This window comes from Sebastes fasciatus, chromosome 8, assembly GCF_043250625.1.
Source record: "Sebastes fasciatus isolate fSebFas1 chromosome 8, fSebFas1.pri, whole genome shotgun sequence".
NCBI lineage: Eukaryota > Metazoa > Chordata > Actinopteri > Perciformes > Sebastidae > Sebastes > Sebastes fasciatus.
The window spans coordinates 19,984,283-20,005,726 of NC_133802.1; the positions used below are offsets into that span (position 1 = coordinate 19,984,283).

Sequence of the window (21,444 nt, forward strand, 5' to 3'; positions counted from 1 at the left end):
TGCACCAGTAAGCCCAGTTATTTATTTAATTAGTTTATGGCCTTTCATGCAGAATATGAACAGACTTCCAGATGTGCTGTCTTGTAATTACATTTTTTAATAGTAGGCTATTACAAAAATGGTCAGACTGATGGACTAAGCTTGTAGGTGTGTCAAAAAGTTGTTTAGATAAGTGTTTTGTAAAATGACACATGTGCGCCTATTTGTTCTCGTGGTTTTGACTCACGTATAATAATTTTCCTCAAAATACGAAGATTTTAAGCCTCTGGTACGATAGCTTAACATTTCCCATCTGGAAGAGAACAAATACTAATAAAAAATGCTACTTTTATTTTGTATGAAAACTGATGACAGTGACTTTAATCAAATAGCCTTATTTAAATCCTCAAATAGAGCACTTTATCACCAGATCAATCCCATATACAGCAATGATTCTGTCTTTTATCCAACCTGTTAAGTAATGCTGAGGTATTAGAGAAAATGCATAACCTGCCACCACATAGCCTGGATCACATCTACTGTTTTTTATACCTCTGCACCGGCGACAGCCGTGGCCAGAGGCATTATGGCTACGTTCCAAATCACATACTTTTTCTTTTTACTTTTAGTACATACTGCAGCTGCCCTTACAAAGTATCGTTGCATGTAGTATGCATGCAATTGGGACATACGCCGGCTTGCATTCTGCAAAATGCGACCGGATGATGTCGGATATCCTGGTATTTTTGGCATACTGCATTTGACATACTATGTATTGGGACATACCAACTATTTTCCTGGCATACTGAATAGTATGGTAGTATGGGTATTGGAACGCACAGTATTTTTTCGGGATGTCCGTCCGTCCGTAACATCCAAATTTGTCCACAGTCCACTTGGACTCAAGGATATATTTTGGTGGTCAAAAGTCAAGGTCACTTAGACCTCACAAAACACGTTTTTGGCCATCACTCAATAATTCATATGCTAATTATGACAATTTCACACAAATATATAATGATAACATGATGAAGTGATGACATTTTCGGACAGACATTAATGTAAACTGCAACTTGACTGGTTGGCGGAGGCATACACCTGGAGGAGGTAATTCTACTTTTACACCAGCTGCCTGTCATGTTCTTGCAGTGTAAATATTAGCTAAACATAAATTAAATGGCAGCTGTTGTGTAGCAGAGCGGTCCCTGGGTGACTGACAGGAGATTACGACTGTTTTGAACCGGCACAATCAGACGTCTGCTCTGGACTTCATCCACCACTGGCCAAATGAACAAAGTCCTTTGCTGCCATCAATCAACCACTAACATTAAAGTCATGTATCGCACCAGGAGGGGCACTTAGATGAGTTAAAATCATGCAAGTGGGTGGTATAAAGTAAGCCCCATGTATATGTCAGCCATACCAGACTTCTCCACATCTAAACAAGACCTGCTGGTGAGCTTTGCTTTGTTTCATCTAGAAACTTGTATGTCCAAAAGGGCAGCTTTCCAGGAAATAAGGAACACATGGATTTTTAATCCATGGAGGAAAATCTAATTCTTGAATATGTATTAAAACATGGCCTAGAGATATGTTTTTACCTGACAGCTAAGATGGGCTCTCTCCGTTAGACAGAGGCGAAGCCTGCACAACACACGCACTTTGTTTATAAAAGTATTTAGTGAAAGCCAATAAAGGAAACAAAGGAAAAGGGCCATCATGCTCAGTGCCTCATTGCTTACTTTGTTCTCCAACAAGTAGTTTTGCACAGTTGATGTATTAATCCGTCTCTTTATACAGAATGATCAAATAAAAAGTGAAGTGACTGGATTTCAAAAACATTTATTCTCAAATTACCACTCTGTAATTTAAATACTAAATTTATAGTCATAATAAATAATAAAGCCATATCTTACCTCTTCTGCTGAGTGTTTTCTTCTTTCAAATGCGTTTTTGTTTAAGTACATGAACCATGATGAAAATGGTGTGTAGGGTAAATAGAGCTCTGTGTTTATGGAGACACATGACTCATAATATTTATCTTTTTAAAGCTGCAGTATGTGCTCAATTCACTGCTCATCTCCTGCTGCTTTTCTTGTTCTCTCACCAGAAAAACTGGAAAGTTTTCAGGTTCACATAATTTATTTAACCCCACACATCCCCCCCAAAAATTTATTAAACGCTTGTGAACAAAATAACAGAATTCTTTTCTCACAATATGAAATTTCAAAATTGCATACATCTACTGCATACGTTTAAATGTCCACAGCAGCACTGGTGGTGTCACGATGAAATGCAATGTGATCCATCTGCTATCACACTGTGTACAAATATACTCAATAATGTGATGAAATAGGTAATTCACCCTGTTTAGCATTTATAGGCAGTATATATAAACATTTATTTAATGGTTTACGACGCATTATAATGTTAATGTAAACATTAATTAATGTATTTGTCAGCAACAATAACTCCTGGTGGAGACGGATGTAGAAACAGATAATGTAGTAAAACACAGTTGTAATAATATAAAATGTCTTTTTAGGAGAAATTATAATTGTTGACAAATACTGCAAATTAAAACATTTAAAAATGTCTTTATATCTGCTTACAACTACATTATAGTGTGTTATAACCCATTTATTAAATGTTTCTTCTAAAGGATGTATAAAATAAGGTAAAATGTTACCGTGAACGCTTCAGTTTAGCTGAATTTATCCTTACGATAGAGTCATCTAAAGTCAGGTTTCCATCTAAATGTAGCACAAATTTTAATTCCAGAAAATGTGAGTTAATGTGCATTTCCATCCACTGCCGCTGTGCGAATATTAAGAGTTGAGCGCATCAAGATAAACAGTTGATGGTGCTAATTCTCCAGTCGGGTGCCATTAAAACCGGTTGTGTCTTGAAGGTAACCCACAAATTGCAAAAACTCTTGCGAGACCTATGCTGACCTTAATCATTCGAGGTCAATGCCCAGTCTCGGAACCCAGCGGCTATCGGCCTGATGACAGATAAGCCTCTGGGGGCAAGGGGCTGTATATCTGGGGTTCCAGTGCAGCCAGCGGATATGCGGGCCAACACTTCCTCTTCCGTGCGCTGCTCATTGTTTACAGTCCAATTAGCAACTTGAGATGCGGGACTGCAGATGAGAGACGACGTGTACAACCTTGTTTCACAAGTAGCTAGTTTACAAGCTAATTTTAAACCAATAAAAAGCAAAATTATTTCAGCCAAAGTGTTCCGCCTCTTTTGTTCTCCACACAGACTGTTTACCTGCATTCAACCAAAACCTGCTGGAACATGATTGGTCAATACTACTCAGACTACAAACGGAAACCTGAACGCCTCCGATGCCAAAATCTTGTCCTGTTGCCAACAGATCCTACAGAATCTGTTATAGAGATTAGTCAATGCCTAACCTTAACCATCTCACCAGAGTTTTCCAATTTGTGGGTTATCTTCTAAACATGACCATTAAAAAAGAAGAAGAAGGTGCAACAAGATCACGTAGTTAAAAGAGCGCCAGTCAAACTTTGAAAACAATGGAAATGCAGCATTTATGTTTGTTTCATGTGTTAGTCTCATCATCGGTCCACACAGATCTGATGTTTTCATCTCACACGCTTCATGTCCGTCATGATTTATTCACCAAGTCTGTTTCAATTACATTTTGTTACATTTTGCTTTTGTCGATGAACAAACTTTTCCAACTCAGCTGAAAATTTTGATTTTTCCCCAGAATTTTCGACATTTCCTCTTTATGTGCAAAATGGCCATAAAAGCGGGTGGATGGAAACACACTTAATATGTCTTGTTGGTTTATTGTCACTATTGACATACTGACACATGGATTCACATATCCAAGATGGCACTCGGTTATACTTCTCCTCACTTCCAAAAACCTGCAGTGCTAACTCAGACTTTCAAGGCTGATCTGAAAAGAAACCTATTGCAGGTGAGGTCAGAGTGAGTTCATAAAACAGACTGTCCATTCTGCCACATTCAGGTCCCATCTCTGCATTGGGCAGACACTGGATCCCCTTTAGGTGTCACTTAGTATCTAGTCACTCTGCATTGTCTCACATTCAGAAGACAATTGAAATGGCAAAGAACAGTCTCATTTATCATTCAGTGCAAACAAATATGCCAAGAAATGGTGCTTTACATTGACAGTACAATACACGGTAGAGTCCTCGTTCTCGAGATGTAACCCTCCCAGAGTTCATTAAAGTCTTTTCAAGATGGCAGGCACTGATTATCACAGAAAAGTGAACTGAAGAACTGGTGTTCAACTAATTTTTCATCACCTTCGATGTCTCCATTGTTCCTTAGTCTTACGTTAGCATTTCCTTCTGTCCTTCGCCGTCTCCACTAACTCCGTCTGCCTCCGCTCTCAGCTGCTCCAGGTCCTCCTCAGAGCTGCCGGCGCTGTGCTGCAGTCCCCGGGAGAAAAACCTGCGACGTGATTGGGCGCTGAGGTCCAGTAGGTCAAAGGAATCAGAGGAGAAGAGGCTGTCCTCGCTCACCACACTAGAGGGGCGGCTACGGTGCCCCTCGGCGCCCCCTGTGGCCTGGAGGAGCTGCTGCAGAGCCTCGGGGAACATCGTGGGGGCTGAGCGGTGGTCATCAGGGAGATCCAGACTGCGAGAGAACTTGCCGTTACGTTTCAAAATCCCCTTCCTTCTTCTTACTGCCTCTGTTCGCATGGTGGGGCTGTCTTCTGCCGCTGGGAGGCAAGTGTGCTGTTTGTGGGAGCACAAATCACCTGCATCACCCCCCTCCTTAACTGCCGCTCCAGAGCTCCTTCTGTCTGAGGATGAGTCATAACCTGACTCCCCTCCGTACAAATTCTTCAGTATCCCCTTCTTGGGCATTTTGGATGAGGGCTGACTGAACGTAGAGGGAGGCGGCAGGCTGGTGGACAGGACATCAGCATGTATGTGGGCAAGTGTATGTGTTCGGAAAGGCTGGGGAGCAGCGTGACAAGGTTGGGAGGGAGAGATTTCTTTAGGAGGGCTGTGAAAGACTGAGTCAAAACTCCTCTGGGGTTTTAGAATACCTTTGGGTTTCTTTCTTTCAATGGTGGAAGGGGAGGAAATCGCAGCGGAAGAGGCTGCCGTTGCACAAATGCCACCACAAGCTCCCAGTGCAGTCTGGGGAATTGTATTCTCCTTGCGTGACTTCCTCAGGCTTGACATTCCTCCACGTATCCTTCCTCCACCTCCTCCTCCTCCTCCTCCGCGATCGCTCTTCAGAGGTAGGCTGAAGTAAAAGGGGTGGGGAGATAGCTGAGGTGGACAGGAGGAGTCTGAGGATAGGCACGCTGGGTCAACGGCCATGTTGCCGGTAGCTGCGACCCGATTCTGCCAGTCGATGTAGCGAGCCAGCAGGGGGGAGGGGCATTCTTGGTGTGGAGATGAAGGGCAGTCACACACACTCTCTTCAAAACCCCAGTTCACCCACCAGTGGTTGGCCACGTCCTCTATCGTAGCCCTCTCGTCCACACGCACCGTCAGCAACCAGTCGATAAGAGCGCAGGCATCTGGAGGGAACAGAGACAACAGTTATTTATAGCAGCCAAGGTGACTAAAACATTGTAATTAACAGGATACTAGAAAGAATCAAATGGGACATTCTGGTGAATAGAAATGTAAATATAGTTCTGATGGAGACATGAACATTGTTACCTGAGGGGGGGTTGGGCCGGCGGTAGCGACCTTGGCTGATCTGCTGTGTGAGTGCGGTGTGGTTGGCCCCATCGAACGGCATGCTGCTGTACACGAGCGCATACAGCAACACCCCCAGTGCCCAGCAGTCCACCTATAGCACACAAAAACACACTCAATGATGAAGATAAGTCATGCACAAAAAAAGACAATTTTCTTCTGAGGAAACCATCAAGTGTGTTGACCAGTGGGCAACTCCGGGTCTGAAAAGTGAAGCCAATGCTGAAGTGCCTTAAACTTGCATTCTTTCTAATAGCCAGCAGGGGGCTACTCCTCTGGTTGCAATTTAAGTCTGATTGTATAGAAATCTATGACAAAATTATCCTACTTCTTACCTCAGTAAACATCGTAAACATGAGTTTATGGTCTCAATTGCTAGTTTCAAGTCTTCTTCAATACAGCATGATGTTCATTTAGTAAATTATGGTCCCATTTAGAGTCAAATAGACCATAAAGCAGGGTATGCTTTGTTTAGGGCCTGTCTGGGAGTTGTCTGTGTTTTCGTCTTAGATCTTTAACTCTTTCACAGTGGGTTTTCTGTTCATCAAAGCAAATTGTATCTTCTGATATACAGTCTATGGTGTTGACCCACCTCTGGCCCCTGGTAGGGCAGTCCTTTCACTATCTCCGGGGCCGCATAGAGCGGACTGCCACAGTACGTCTGCAGCAGAATGCCCCTCTGGAAATGATTGGAAAGGCCAAAGTCAGCCAGCTGCAAAGTCAGAGAGAGAAAAAGAGAACATAAATTACAGTGTGATTTTAAGTATTTTGTGTCCCTTGCTGCTACTGAGCTAGTATACGACTAGATTAATCTATAATAAAACAGAAACTTCAGCAGACAACATATGAAAGACATACTACCACAACAGTAGTAGTAGTAACACATATTCCAAAAGGACACTATAGTGTAACTCAGGGGGCCGCCCAGCCACTAAATTAAACAAAGTATTCAATGCAATTGATCTATCAATAGATAAAAGGCCATGAAGCTTACGTGATGCTAAAAATGTGACCAATAAAGCAGTTAATACATACAAAACAACAACCCATATCTCAGAAAAAAACAAGTCCAGCATGTGTATCTGTGTGTTCATATGTTTGTGTGAAATAAACAAAAGGGTTTATGAGACAGTGACAGATTATATAACAGCTGACAACACAACACTTTAACTTCATGACATAAACGGACTAATCAGTTAACACTGAACCCTTTATAAACTTCATTCACTTCAACACACACACACACTCACTCCTCACTCACGCAATCCAGATTCCTTTTCAGTGAGCATGTACTGCAAACTCCTTACCCATGTGGCAAAAACACAATAACTCAAAACAATTCCTTTTAAAGGAGCCAAAAATAGGTGTGCTGAGCTTTTGCCAGTGCAAGTGTGAGTGAGGGAAGAGGAGAGGGCCAAAAACATCAGGCTGCTTATGCTCACGTAACGGAAAACAATCACTCACTCGAGGCTGCGAGCGCCATACGCAGACACACCGAGGCTCCTCTCTATCTGAAGAGATTATTAACATGAGCACCAGCTCACTATCGGCCCCTCCGGTGTTAAAAATACTCAGCGTGACAGCTTTATTTCCGTGGAACAGAGACAGAGATGGCACTGTGTATACAAGCCAGCTCACAGTTGATATTATACATACGGCGGCAATAATGATGTGTAGACTGAGCATGTTAGTTGAGCAGTTTATACAGCTTTACTTTCTACAAGCTACCTTGTGTGTCCCGCAGTGTAAATCTCTTTACCGCCACCAAAGATACATCTGCGTGAGGCTCCTGTGTTCATTTCAGTGGTTTGGCAGTGACATTCTTCAGTGTCGACTGCTTGTATTAAACACACTCTTTTCCTCTAAACATATAAGCGATTCCTGTAATGTGCCTGGGATTTACATGGACTGTTGTGAGAAGCCACCGTCTCTCATAGTCCACATACTGGACCGAAACAGATCGCTGGTTAATTTTCTACAGTGGCTCGCAGCCTGTTGGGGCCCATTTTTGAATCCTTTCGAGGTTCTTGTGATAATAGCATGTGAGAAGAAAGTGAAGTTTGATGTAACCAGCAAAACTATTTGGTTTGTCTGAGCTAGGATCAAGTCTTGTTTTTCGCCATGTTGCTCCGCCATGTCTCTACAGTAGCCCAGAACGGACAAACTAAACACTGGCTCTAGTGTGAGCCTTTCATGTTGTTACGTTACCTGAAGGCCACCGTAGTTCTCTAAAACACCTGAAAAACTACGGTAACGTGAGCCGCAGAGTGTAAAACCGTGGTACCGCCAGCCGCCGTCTGACTTCCGTTGCTCCTAAAGTAGTGTTATTATGGTATGGATGGCCTCTGAGCGAGGCGAACGGCGTTACCACGGTTTTGCACTCAGTCTTGGAAAGGGAGTAGTGAGCGGAGGGGTACTCAGTTGGTTGTAAACTGCAACCACACCAATAAAAGCCACCAAATCCTACACACTGTACCTTTAAGTGCTTACTCTGCGTCTGTGTGTTGTTTTGGAACGTTACCAAAGATGACGCATAACAAGCCCCGCCAATGGTTTGAAATGGTATACACTTCCTGTCTCCTAAGTGGGCGTGGTCATGGCAGGTTCGCCGAACATCGTGTGGATGGATGAAAGCAGATTGGATAACATTTGCATAATGTATTTATTTTTTCTTTTGCTAACATTAGATATTTACACAGCTAACAGACACATTTAGCATTATGAAAATTAGTTAGCGAGGGCATTCGCCAACATTAGTGGCCAGATCTCATAAGAGTGTTGCTGAGACAGAGAAAGGTCTCAAACAATTAGTTAGTTAATAAGTTCATTGTCTCCCGATTTGTCCGTCTGAAAAATGCCATTTTAGTGTCAGAATGTTCGGAAGATATGTGGCGTGTGAAGAAAGGGACCAATATTTACTTTGATGTCATAATCTGTGTTCACGTTCACTTCTCCCATTGCAGTTGATAGACTCAGGACATGCCGCTAGTCTCCTAAAGGGGCGGGATAGTGGCGAAACCCTGTCTCCTTTTTACTTTTCCAATCACATAGGCTATGAATGTGTATATCTGTTTGTACTGAAATACGTGAAGTGTCGGTGTCTATAAGCGGTTTAAAATAGTTAATGGATACATCAAGTAAACACTTTCAAAACGCTCAGTTCAGAAAACAGAAAAACAAGTGTAGACTTCTGCCATTTAGGAAAGGAAAGTAGTGTAATCCAAACATTAAAAGGACAATTTAGTATCAGTATATTGTTAAATTATAAACTGTGACTTCAAAAGTGACCAAGATAAACATTTTCCCTATCCCTATATGGCTGTGCCCGCCTTCTACACTTGCCATGAAGCAGCTATTGTGCAGATATAACGTGCACATGCATTGCACAGAGGCTCTGTCATTTCCTGCAGCGGATGCTGTGAGAGGTCGATGTGGTGAGCCTGAGGTTTGTGATGAATGAAGAGCGTCTGAGGTCTGTGCACATAGTGTTTTCTTTTGACAGACACACAGAGCATACTTATATCAAAACCCTCCGATTGGTGCGATTGCCAATGGATTCCCTGCATTTCCCCTTGGCCGTGCACGGCTCCCATATAAGGAGAGGAATGCCCAAATAAGGCAAAGAATGACCCCTGGGTTCTTTTATAAGACCTGGCAGTATGTTTGTGCTGGTTCAGTGTGCACGGCTGAACAACACATTAAAATGACTGTGGGCTGAAAGTGCTCCAATGTATGTTCTGAATGTGCACTCTGTTTGCATTTTATATTGGAGCTGGCAAGATAATCCATTACCAGCTCCATTCAAGGATGCTAAATACAGCAACAGTGGAAAAAGATTGCTTCCTGAAATGTATCCGCCAGTGTGTCATAAAATGTATACCTTTTAGGGCTGTTAAAGTTAAAGTAAAAATAACGTGTTAATGCAAATTAGTTTTAACAACACTAATTTCTTTAATGCATTAACACAACTTGCGCTTTTTAGGTTGTAGCGGGCTCTGTTTTAAAGCTAGAGTGAAGATACTGGCATCATATGAAACTGAAAACATATAAACCTAAGAAATCTATTGGTATCAACCATGTCATACTAGTTTTTCAGAAGGAGGCTAAATAACGCTCCAAACTTAAGCTAAATTTTGGCAAGGAAAAACTGGCATTGCAATTTTCATGAAGGTGGTCCTTGACCTCTGACCTCAAGATATGTGAATGAAAATGGGTTCTATGGGTACCTACGATTCTCCCCTTTACAGACATGCCCACTTTATGATAATCACATGCAGTTTTGGGCAAGTCATAGTCAAGTCAGCACACTGACACACTGACAGCTGTTGTTGCCTGTTGGGCTGGAGTTTGCCATGTTATGATTTGACATTTTTTTTATGCTAAATGCAGTACCTGTGAGGGTTTCTGGACAATATTTGTCATTGTTTTGTGTTGTTAGTTGATTGCCAATAATAAATATATACATACATTTGCATAAAGCAAGCACATTTGACAACTCCCATGTTGATAAGAGTATACTTGACAAATCTCCCTTTAAAGTACATTTTGTACAGATAAAAAATGTGTGATTAAGTTGCGATTAACTATGGTAATCGATTGACAACCCTAGTACCTTTATGTTGCAAAACAAAAGCAATTGGGGGTGTTCGGATGATCCATTACTCTCAGGCCAACAATGCTTTTGTCAGAAGACATTTCTATTTTTCATCCAGGGATAAATATCTTGTTTTTGGAAGGACACTCTCATTTATTTTCCAAAACATGCATCATGATCACACTTTGCGGTTGGAAAGTGACATGAACAGTGTGGGTATGCCTTATGGATCTTACCTTCACATTGAAATCTTGATCTAAGAGGATGTTCTCCAGCTTGAGGTCTCGATGCACAACACCATTCTGCAAGAGAGCAGAGACACATGAGTCCCTGCGCTGCTCCTCCCTCCTGTTTACAGTCAGCTGTCTTCTCTCTGCATGCAAACATTAAGGGGCTGAAGTTTATGATATAAACCCAGCCTGTGGTACACGGGGCGTTTGTCTTTTATTTATAATTTTATAACCATTAACATTCCACTCGGGCCTCGTGTTGCAGCGCCGTGTGTCTGACATGCCTTGAGAAAGACTCTCAGGCGGTTTAATCGTTGACAGGCATGAGGAAGTGCTTTGTTTGGGTTAATTCATCTGATGAGATGCGATTTGATCCCCTGATGGCATTAAGCACCTGGGAGCCGACGAGAGGCCACAGACAGCTGTGGAGCCTGGTGAGGAAGACTACACTGGAGGTTCGATGGGAGGAAAAGCCTATTGCAGGATCACTGTCACTTTAAGAGTTTCCCTAAATCATAAGAAGAGACAATGCCGTTACAGATAACTGTGGCCACCCAGGAAGCCGCGTGACGCAGGGAAACCTTAAACGTCAGTTGCTCTTAAAGCCACTGGCTAATGAGCCAGAGTAGCCTCCTTTCTTTCGCTAATGACGTTCTCTTCAGAGCACTTGAGTGGAGGAAATGATCCTTGACCTTAGACAATGTTTTGTGCACAGTATGTACAGTATGTAAGCCGGTGTGTGTGTGTGTATGCAAGGCAGAGAAAGAAAAGCAGAAGAAAGAATTCGATGTGGTTAACCAGGTTATTATTCTTGCTACTTTTAAATGACTATAAACAGATTTGGAGAATAGCAATAAAAAAAAAAAAACTGAATTATTTTCATTCTTCTTTTGAAGCCTCAATAATCCCTCCATGTGCCCTGCATACCTCAGAGGCACATTCAATAATTCATTCATGCCGGAACATTCATGTCTATTTTGGGACAATATTTGAGGGCATGAAGGAGCACAAAATCCACCTCCCCGTCTACTACAAAGCCGCGGGAGCTGAACGATAATCTCTCAGTTTAATGTGAGGGATTCATGAAGAAGCCAAAATAAGAATGATATGAAAACAAAAGCATTTCTCTCATATCCAACTCAGCTGACTGCAAGGCACAGATCCTCACTTCTACTGTACTACACATCTATATTAATGGGATTTATGTATGTCGTTGCCTGTTTTTTGGCACAGCTGTTGATATTATATGTACACAACAATACAAACAAAGAGGAACGTGTTCCTGGAGGCAAGAAGACAACGTGTTTGTTAAATGTGTCAGTGTGTGACTGTAAAAAATAATCAAGGCTTAATGCGCTCTTAACCCAGAGAGATCTGAAAACGCAAGTCAAGTTTTCCCTGCAGTATTAGGATTATGATTTAGTGGATTTACCAGTACTGTATTTGCTTGTTCACAGTTGAATTCCGCAACATGCAATTCAGCACGTGTCTACCGGGGTATTCGCGGAAAGTATTTGTGTACTTAGAGTATGTGTGTTTGCAAACCTTGTGGCAGTAGTGGACAGCAGATGTGATTTGTCTGAAGATGCCCCGGGCTTCTGTTTCAGGCAGCCTCCTCCTCTCCTGGATGTAGTCGTACAGCTCTCCCCTGCTGGCGTACTCCATCACTATCACAATCTTATCCCGGCTCTCAAACACTGCACAGGACACAGGGCACTGTTTACAGGTCAGCATTATGAAAATGTGTTTATATGAACCTTCACTACACAACAATAAGAGATGCTATTCTGCATCTATTTTAACTAAGAAGGAACTACAAATCGGGCACACTGTTGGTTCCTTGTACGAGTTTCATGATATTCTTACATGATCAAGATTTACCATCTGAAAGGTTGTAATTAAGTACGTTGAGTACAAGTGATCAATAAGTGTGCAGGATTGGTTCCCTGTTTTCGCAGAATTAATTTGAAATATAGTCATACAGTATTCCATACAATGTCTCATGACAAAAGGTGTCAAAAGGAAAAAATCCAACAATGGATACTAAAGACTACTTACAGTAAGGATAAGACTGGTGACTTTGCACAGCCCTTGATATTCTATATTTTGGTTTTGTAGACAAATCCCATGAAAAGACCCAAACCAAATACTGTGCATAAATCTGTGAAAATGGCTTTTAGCAAACTTTACTCAAACAGGAGTAAGTGGAGCACTTGTTGGGGACTCCTTTCTGCTCCGCATTTGGTGCTATAGTGCAGTGGTTTTCAAAGTGGGGTCCCCAGCAAAAAAGGAGAACACAAAAATTCCATCCATATGTAACACAATGACCCATATTTTGGTCATGGTTTTAATAAACTTTCTGTAATAAAATATCGAAAAGCAACAGGGCTGTCCTCGACCAAAGACATTCTAAGTCGACTAACACTCAACATTTTGTCGATGCATCGATTAGTTGATTTAATTGACAGATCTGTAAACATTTCTCCACAAAGAATCACACAAAAGCACCACTTTAAATTGTGTTTTCCAGAGATGTACTCGTAAATTTCTTAGAAATAAGTAATTTAGCATGAAAAAAACATTAAAAAATGACAAAACAACCAAAGAAATCTTAGTCGACAAAGACCAAAACAACCGATTAGTCGATTAATCTATAAGAGGGGGCAGCCCAAAAAAAGCAAAACTCCCATCAGATGGGGGACCATAGAACAAAATCTTATCAAATGGGGGTCCGTGGTCTAATTTGTGTCAGTTTAGGGGTACTAGATGTGAAAAAGTTTGGGAACCACTGTGTGTATTTACATTAGCAAGACGGTTATGTGGGGCCAACTCAAAGTAAGCTACAGTGTCCATGGTCATGGTAATGAAGAAATATCACACACTGTGCAACTCTATGTCTCAATGATGTGTGTTTTTACTAGTTTTTGGACATCGAGTGTTCTATAGCACAGATGAAGAAGCTACATCAGGCGTTGGACAAAAAGGGAATAATTGTTACTAAAGTCATTGTTGGTTTTGGTCTTTAAGTAGGAATGGTTGATTACAAGAAAAATATATTATATTGTGAGCGTTATCCTTTTATGGGCATTGCTGGACTGTACTGTAAGTCACTGATTATATCTTTCTTTTTCTTCACATTCAGAGTCAAAAAATCTGGCTGGGGATGAGAATCATAATAATAAATTATATTTGGGACTTGTGTGCCAGTTCGACGTGTGCGTGTTGTGTTTACAGTCTCACCCTCGTGGAAGCGAATGATGTTGGAGTGCCGGATCGAGGCGGTGATCTCGATCTCTCTCTGGATGTGAATTCTGTCCAGGTCATCGGTGATGCGCTCCTTGCGGATCGACTTGATCGCCACCTGGGAAAGAAGACACGCTATTGAGTCTGTGCATGTCTTGTCACATGAACCTTTGTGTTCAAATCACACACTGTTGGTGGTTGGCAACAGAGCTCTAGAGGCTCATCTTCCACGGCAAGAAAAACAGCATCAGATTATCCCCCTGGTGATACCAAATCATCCGTCACCACCCTCACAACAACTCGAGTCATTCAAAACAATGAACTGGTAAATGCACAGTTCATGTATTACTTGCATAGACTTGCATGGAAACAAAGACTTACATACTGTTGTCACAATTACACACGAACACAAATGTGTGGGTATTAGAGGTGATTATGTGGGTTTTAAGGAGGGAATGTGTGAGAGCAGGTCTCCTGTGATCTGAGCACACTCAGAGGCAGAAGGTTGACAGCTGCACTGTTCACACTCTGCTTCCTTAATACCCCAACGTAACCCCCCAAACCACCGAACACACACCACATACACACCAAAACAGACACAACATGAGCCCCTAAACCTCTTTGGATAGAGTAACTGTCACTACAATGGCACCATACAAGGTTACGACAGAGGCGGACGAATAAACAGAGGTGTCCTATTTAGAAATACTATACGCTAAAAAAAGTGTGAGAGATTTTATATAATGTGAAGATGCGGCTACTTTGTAAGGCTAACATCCTAACATAGCCCTGATCATATAACTCTGTCAACCCCTACGATGTCCCTATGGGTGAGCAGGCCTCTACCCTGGGTCACAACTCCAGCATTCTCAGCTGCCGGAAAGAAAACGTCTACGAGGCATTGGAAGACACAATTCACACGCTCCATCAACCGCCATGGTTATGCAACACAACACAAACACACTCCAGGGAACTCTCAGGAATGACCTCCTATAACCGATGTGACGCTATCCAGCAAAGGAGAATATTTGAGTTTTTAGGTTTGTATCTTTTCTATGAACAAGTGCTGAAATATGAAGATTTTTCTTACATCATCAGACTGATGTGGCATCTCTTTCAGTCCAGGTGTGCTTGGTGCAATAGGTAAGAGATTAGGCCATACAGATTCAATCTTTGGGGAGCAACATGTGTACGCTTGCATGCTTGTGAATGTTTTCTGACCCAGTTACCCGATGGCTGGGAGAGCAACGTGATGAAGGGAAGGGGAGATGATAGAATAAGATGCAGGGATGAGGAGGGAGGGAGGACGTAGCATCAGGACAGGTGAAAGGAATTGATAAAATATGTCAAAGTATGTGGACTGAGGACAAAAAAAACGTATATTTGACTGTCCATCTGAGCTCTGATTTACCCCCCGGACTGAGCATTAAGGCCTGATCAGCAGAGCACAGAGAAGAGAGACACAATGGGCATTGTTCAGCCCTCAGGGCACTAAGAGCATTTTTAAAGTTGCACGTGCATGCAGAGGAAGTATGTGTGTGTGTATGATCTCATCCTTGTGCATGCAAATGTGCTGTGTATGCGTCAACTCGAAGCATGACCTCTAAAGTATCCTTCTAACTAACAATGTTTCATTGTTCATCCAAATAATGTGCTGCGTGTGCGATATCGGCCAAAAATGCCTGTAACTGTAACAGGATGCATGTAGGGAAACATAAGTAACTATGTGTGTGAGTCATGCTGATGTAATCAGATATTCTTTTGCATTATTGTGTGAAGTAGAGGAGCATACAGTACATGCTGTATGTATAATGTATACAGAGAGATGCATATACCGTTTCCAAATATATTTCATCCAGCATGGTTCACTTTTTCATGACTACTCTTAAAGACAAACAGCTTAGTTAAAGCAATCATTTGACATTTTGGGAAATACTTTTAGTTTAGTAGTTAGTGTTTGTTTTTGTCTTGACTGTTTTCAACATGGCAGCCGGGTCACAAACTTACATCCACACCGGACTTACATCCACACTAATACGTTTTCGTTTTAAAAGGCATAACTCTTGCTACGTTTATGCCTAGCGTCCACACAACTCCGGCGTTTTTGAGCCCCTAAAATGGAGACGTTTGAAAACACTGCTGACCCCGTTTTAGTTTTAAATCACCGGGGTTGCGTTTTAGTCTGGACAAACACCCATGTTTGCTTCTTGATTGGGTCTTATCAGTCATGACGTGTCCTTCTCTGATTTGTCACACCCATCACGTGATCCTTTTCCGGAAGAAAACAAATGACATCGGCCTCGACCACTTGATAACGGGTTACAAGCGTTGCTGACCTTGTTGTCTATGCTAGCAGCATTTGTGCAGTTAAATTCTGCATTTTATAATGCTACTACTGCCTACATGCGAGGAGTGCTTTGCATCAATTCCCGTGTCCAGCGCTGCTTCCTCTTTACACTAGGGTGTCCCACTTTACGAGGGACTGCACAGCATTTTTATCCCTTGTCCCACATCCCGGACGATGTCCCACATTTTCATTGGCTGTAGTTTTCAAAAGTCAAACCACTGCAGGACAGATGCTTTTTCCTCTCAGCCTTGGTAACGTTTCTCACATTGTCCCACACAAACATACTCTTTTGTCCCACATTTGGTTTGCTGGGATATGGTCACCCTACTTTACACCGGCACACGCATGCCCAGTGTATGTGAATGGTCATGTGATGGTGATGGTGGTATGGACTGAGATTACTTCTGAAACGGCCCTAAAACGCTCGTCTGGACGGAGATCATTAGTGTTACTCTACCGTCAGGATAAAGTGACAGTTTTATAAAAAATATCTTTATCATATTTGCTCAAAGTTCCAGACTGCAGCTTTAATCTGGTAATTAATATAGTCTAATTAATTCTACTTGGTTACTGTTTTTTACAGGCACCCTCTGCCTTCACAGCAAATCCCAATCTTTCCTAGAGCAGACTCTTTCTTTCCAAATGCGAGTAAAAAGCTGCACATATCTCGTGAAGTGATTTTTTTATAAACATCAAAATGTACTTTGCATAAAACAAAAACATCCTAATGTTATTTTTATTCTGACATGGCTCAGCTTTAAATACGCGTCAGGCTCCCAGCCAATGTAAGTGAGCTCCTTTCATTTCATCCTGTACATTAGTCACCTCTTGCAGCAACGCACAACAACTCAATTCAGCTCTTTACTGTTTCCTCAAACCACCTCCTCCTCTTCCTCCTCCTTCTTCTGGCTCTAAAACTGTCTCCTCCTCAAACAACAGCCCCCTGGTCTTGTTTCCAAAAATAATGTCCGTTTTGTTTCAAAGAATCCTTGGTATGTGCTGGCTACTGGCTCGAAGAATTCAGCATTTTCCCCTTGTCCAACTAAACTCACTTACCCTGCACACACACACTGCATAGCTATTTCCCTCTTCTCCCCCCTCTCTGTATATTCTTCCATCAATCTCCTACCTCCCCTCTGTCTTTCACTCCCTCTCTCACAGATGTAGGTCTCAGAGTTGCTGTGAAAGCAGCCAAAGGAATTATGCCAGTCTCATTTCCACAATCTGATTGCAAAAAAAGATTATCCCTATTACAGTGTGTTTGTTTACTAAAGAAACAGAAGGGGAATTTGAGGCTGACGGGGGTATCTGTCTCTTTGTGCTCGGATCACAGCAGAGTGAGGGATTAAAGCCTGACTGGAGACCTTAAACCCACGTTATGTTTTTAACCTAGATATTCAAAAAGGTGAAGTTAAACAGAAACATATCATATTATTATGTCTGAGTACATGTGGGGTCAGACTCCCATTGGAGGAGACCTATTGTAGTAATTCTATCCCCTTGTTCAAGTGCTGAGTGAGTCAGACCGAAGGTATCTCAGCCTGGCACAGCACAGGAAGCAAGAACTGGGTTCAGCATCAGCACATGAGCTCACCCACATACCCACATACACGCCATCCAGGATCTTAAAGCTGCATTAGGTAGAATTGGAGCAAATATGATTAAGTGAAATATTAAATGGTGACTATATCACGGCAGTAGTGCATGAGACAGGTAATCTGAAAATAATCATGTGCCTCTGTGTTCTCCGGTGCTCCTAATGGCATCTGCAAGATTTCACAACAACCAATCAAAGCTGAGCTGGAGCATTGCCGTCTCTGAGCAGCTGTCAATCACTCGCAATCTCCGATCAAACAGTCAAACTAGGCAGCGCTGATCAAAAATGAATCAATATTCTAGCTGTAAAATGAGAAAGGTTGCTCCGGCTGGTGGGCGGTGCTTGGTATTTCCTCAACCGGTCTCAACATGGCTGCTGGGTCACAGACTTTCTCATTTCACAGCTAAACAGTACACTACAAGATGTTTCTGAAAACATTTGAGGCGAGAAATAGGCATTACAGTAACAGAATATGAAATTCCTATTTGATCAGCGCTGCCTAGTTTAACCATTTGATCGGAGTTTGCCAGTGATTGACAGCTGCCTCCGTTGAATGAACAGCCAATAGGAAGTCTCCCCTCTCTAGATTTTTCTAAAGCCTGAAAACAGAGCCATGAGGAGGTGCAGAAGTCTGGTTTTCTCTCAGAACACTTGAATTACAATATGCTGAAAGGTTACTATTGAATTTTTGCCCCAATGATGCCAAAAATATTCTGCCTACTGCAGGTTTAACTCCACCTCCGAATTAATATTTAATAGTCAAACAACATTCTTGCAGCAGCAACAAATCTTGGTACACACACACACACACACACACACACACACACACACACACACACACACACACAGGGAGACTGCTGAATACCTCCCAGGAAGACAAAAGCATGAGCAGCCTATCACATTAAAGCTTTTGGTTGGAGGTTAAGAGGTCAAACATTTTTTTTTTGTGTTATAAAGTGATTACAAAACAAGTGAAGACATGTGCAGGGACATATATAAAAAAGACCAACATATATTATACAGAGACAGACAAATAAAAAAGTACAAAAACAAAACAAAACAAAACTAAACTAAGACAACACAAGGGGATAAAAGCAGGTTGTATATATATATATATATATATATATATATATATAATACAGTATATACACATACATATTAATAATATTAATAATAAAGATGATGATGATGATGATGGTCATGATAATAATATCAATAACAATAATAATACCAACACTTACAATAATAAGTGAGATAAATAAGTAAATAATAACAATAATAAACATTGAGGTCAAACATTTTCAACAGGTTAAATCATGATGTACATTTAACCACCATCATCATCATCATCATCATCATGTACTTCATTCTGCATGTTAAATATTTAAGAAAATAAAGCATCCTATAGAGGCACATATGTAAAAGTAATATGTTTGCATCACCACTCACCGTCTTCAGGCTCGCTCTCTCCACCGCCTTCTTCACTTTGCCGTATGTGCCTTTCCCCAGAGTCTCCATCACCTCGTAGCGGTGTTTCAAGTTGTGTTTGTGCTGGTGCTTCTTCACCTCCATGTCTGGGTGTCTCTGCCGGTTGTCCTCGCTGCAGCAGGGCTCCTCAAGGCACTCCTCGCCGGTACCGGTACCGGCACGGTGGCCGCTGGATGCTGGATGGACCCGCAGACAACCGAGCTCGGAGCGGTCTCCGGTGTTCATTGCTCCTCTGCTGTCCGCTTCTCGTCTGCCCATCCTTCTCTGCGCACTGTGGCGCACCACCTGTCAGGAGCTGCTAAAGCAGATTGTTGGTGACAAAGCAGTGGCCCATATAGAGTGTTATCAAAGCCACAAAGTAGTCTAATGAAAACCCTGTTTGAGCAGCAGCTGTGTAGTCCTCCTCCTCTACAATACCCTCAGAAACACAGCAGCAGCAGCAGCAACAGGAGCGATGGGTGGAGCCTCCTATTTGTGTGGGGTGGCTGTGGCTCATAGGATAGAGCAGGTTTTTCTTTTCTTAAATATTTAACATGCAGAATGAAGTACATGATGATGATGATGATGATGATGGTGGTTAAATGTACATCATGATTTAACCTGTTGAAAATGTTTGACCTCTTAACCTCCAACCAAAAGCTTTAATGTGATAGGCTGCTCATGCTTTTGTCTTCCTGGGAGGTATTCAGCAGTCTCCCTGTGTGTGTGTGTGTGTGTGTGCGTGCCAAGATTTGTTGCTGCTGCAAGAATGTTGTTTGACTGTTAAATAGTAATTTGGAGGTGGAGTTAAACCTGCAGTAGGCAGAATATTTTCGGCATCATTGGGCAAAAATTCCATAATAACCTTTCAGCATATTGTAATTCAAGTGTTCTGAGAGAAACCTAGATTTCTGCACCTCCTCATGGCTCTGTTTTCAGGCTTTAGAAAAAAATCTAGAGAGGGGAGACTTTGGCCAGTCACAGGTTATTTCAGAGAGAGAGAGAGCGTTCCTATTGGCTGTTCATTCAACGGAGGCAGCTGTTGAGATGGTAGAGCAGGTTGTCCACCAATCGGAAGGTCGGAGGTTCGATCCCCGGCTGCTCACATGTCGATGTGTCCTTGAGTAAGACACTTAACCCCAAATTGCTCCCGAAGGCATAGCCATCGGTGTGTGAATGAGTATTTAGATTAGATCCTGATGGGCAAAGTTGGCACCTTATTAGCCTCTGCCATCAGTGTGAGATAAGATATACTTTTATTGTCCCCGTGGGGAAATTTTTCCTGGACTCCGTCCAACTGCAGTTACAAACACTAAATTAAAAAAGCATCAACAACAATAATACACAATTCCACATCAGACAGGGAAACAGTTTCACAGAAACAGACGTTTCAACACATACACAGTCCATGTACATAATGGTATGAATGTGTGTGTGAATGGGTGAATACTGACATGTAGTGTAAAGCGCTTTGAGTGGTCGGAAGACTAGAAAAGCGCTTTATAAATGCAAGTCCATTTACCATCCTCATTCCACAGCCGGCTCTCACAGTAACATCCCGGACGTGTCACACTCAATTTGGGATCATTTTGGGTTTTACGACTCAGGGGATGATGGTGGCATGTAAGGAATGTCATGCGGGTCAGACACTCACCCCTAAATCCACCGCTTCAGTCAGACATGTTTGTTGATGCATTGCCATGCTGTAAGCTCAGAAAAACATTGTGGCGGTACGGATTCTCCCCAGACTGTAGTTAATCAGGCCGAAGACTGAAAACCAGTTCCCATCCACAAAATAATAAAATAACAAACAATTAAAGGGACTGTTTGCAACTTTTTAAGCGTACGCATATGCGTGCTCGCATATGCGCGTTCACGTGTGGCTGGAGTCCCCGCTCCTCTACCTGCTTGCCTTCACTCAAACAGTGCGCGCGTTCTCGCTGTCTCGCTCCACCTCTAGACGTGAACGCACGCTCACTACACACTGCAGAAGAGTTAGTTTAGCTCTGAGAATATCTAGTGAACTGCTCTCAACTATCATTTAAGAGCCAGTCGTCCCCCCCCCCCCCCCCCCCCCCCCCACACACACACCCTGCGCAACAGGTGAACTGAATAACCCTCCAGTCACTCAGCAATTCAGCCAAAAAAACACCAGGGAAAAGGGGAAACGACAGCAAGCACCAGAGAATGGGCGGCCGCAACAATATAAATCCTGGAAGACTTTGAAGAAATTGGGAGGAGGCAGAGCCTTTGAAGTC

General features: G+C 42.3%; 1 protein-coding gene across 1 annotated transcript; it reads right to left on the reverse strand.

Annotated features, from left to right (window-relative positions):
* Nucleotides 1-1,805: 1,805 nt before the first annotated feature.
* Nucleotides 1,806-19,865, reverse strand: LOC141772768 (NUAK family SNF1-like kinase 1). The gene is made up of 7 exons (XM_074644163.1): nt 19,169-19,865; nt 13,773-13,893; nt 12,078-12,229; nt 10,539-10,604; nt 6,301-6,420; nt 5,670-5,802; nt 1,806-5,524 (listed from the first exon to the last, which is right to left on the reverse strand). The coding sequence occupies exons 1-7, from the start codon at nt 19,463-19,465 to the stop codon at nt 4,317-4,319; spliced, it is 2,097 nt and encodes a 698-aa protein (XP_074500264.1). The 5' UTR covers nt 19,466-19,865; the 3' UTR covers nt 1,806-4,316.
* Between the last annotated feature and the right edge of the window lie 1,579 nt (nt 19,866-21,444).

Bases quoted from the DNA above. Each gene is read 5' to 3' on its own strand.
- LOC141772768 (XM_074644163.1), bottom strand. From the start codon at position 19,465: ATGGGCAGACGAGAAGCGGACAGCAGAGGAGCAATGAACACCGGAGAC. The intron at 13,894-19,168 runs GTGAGTGGTGAT...CTTCTTTCCCAG, and splicing joins AGAGAGCGAGCCTGAAGACG to GTGGCGATCAAGTCGATCCG. The intron at 5,803-6,300 runs GTGGGTCAACAC...TGTGTGCTATAG, and splicing joins TGCCCTACCAGGGGCCAGAG to GTGGACTGCTGGGCACTGGG.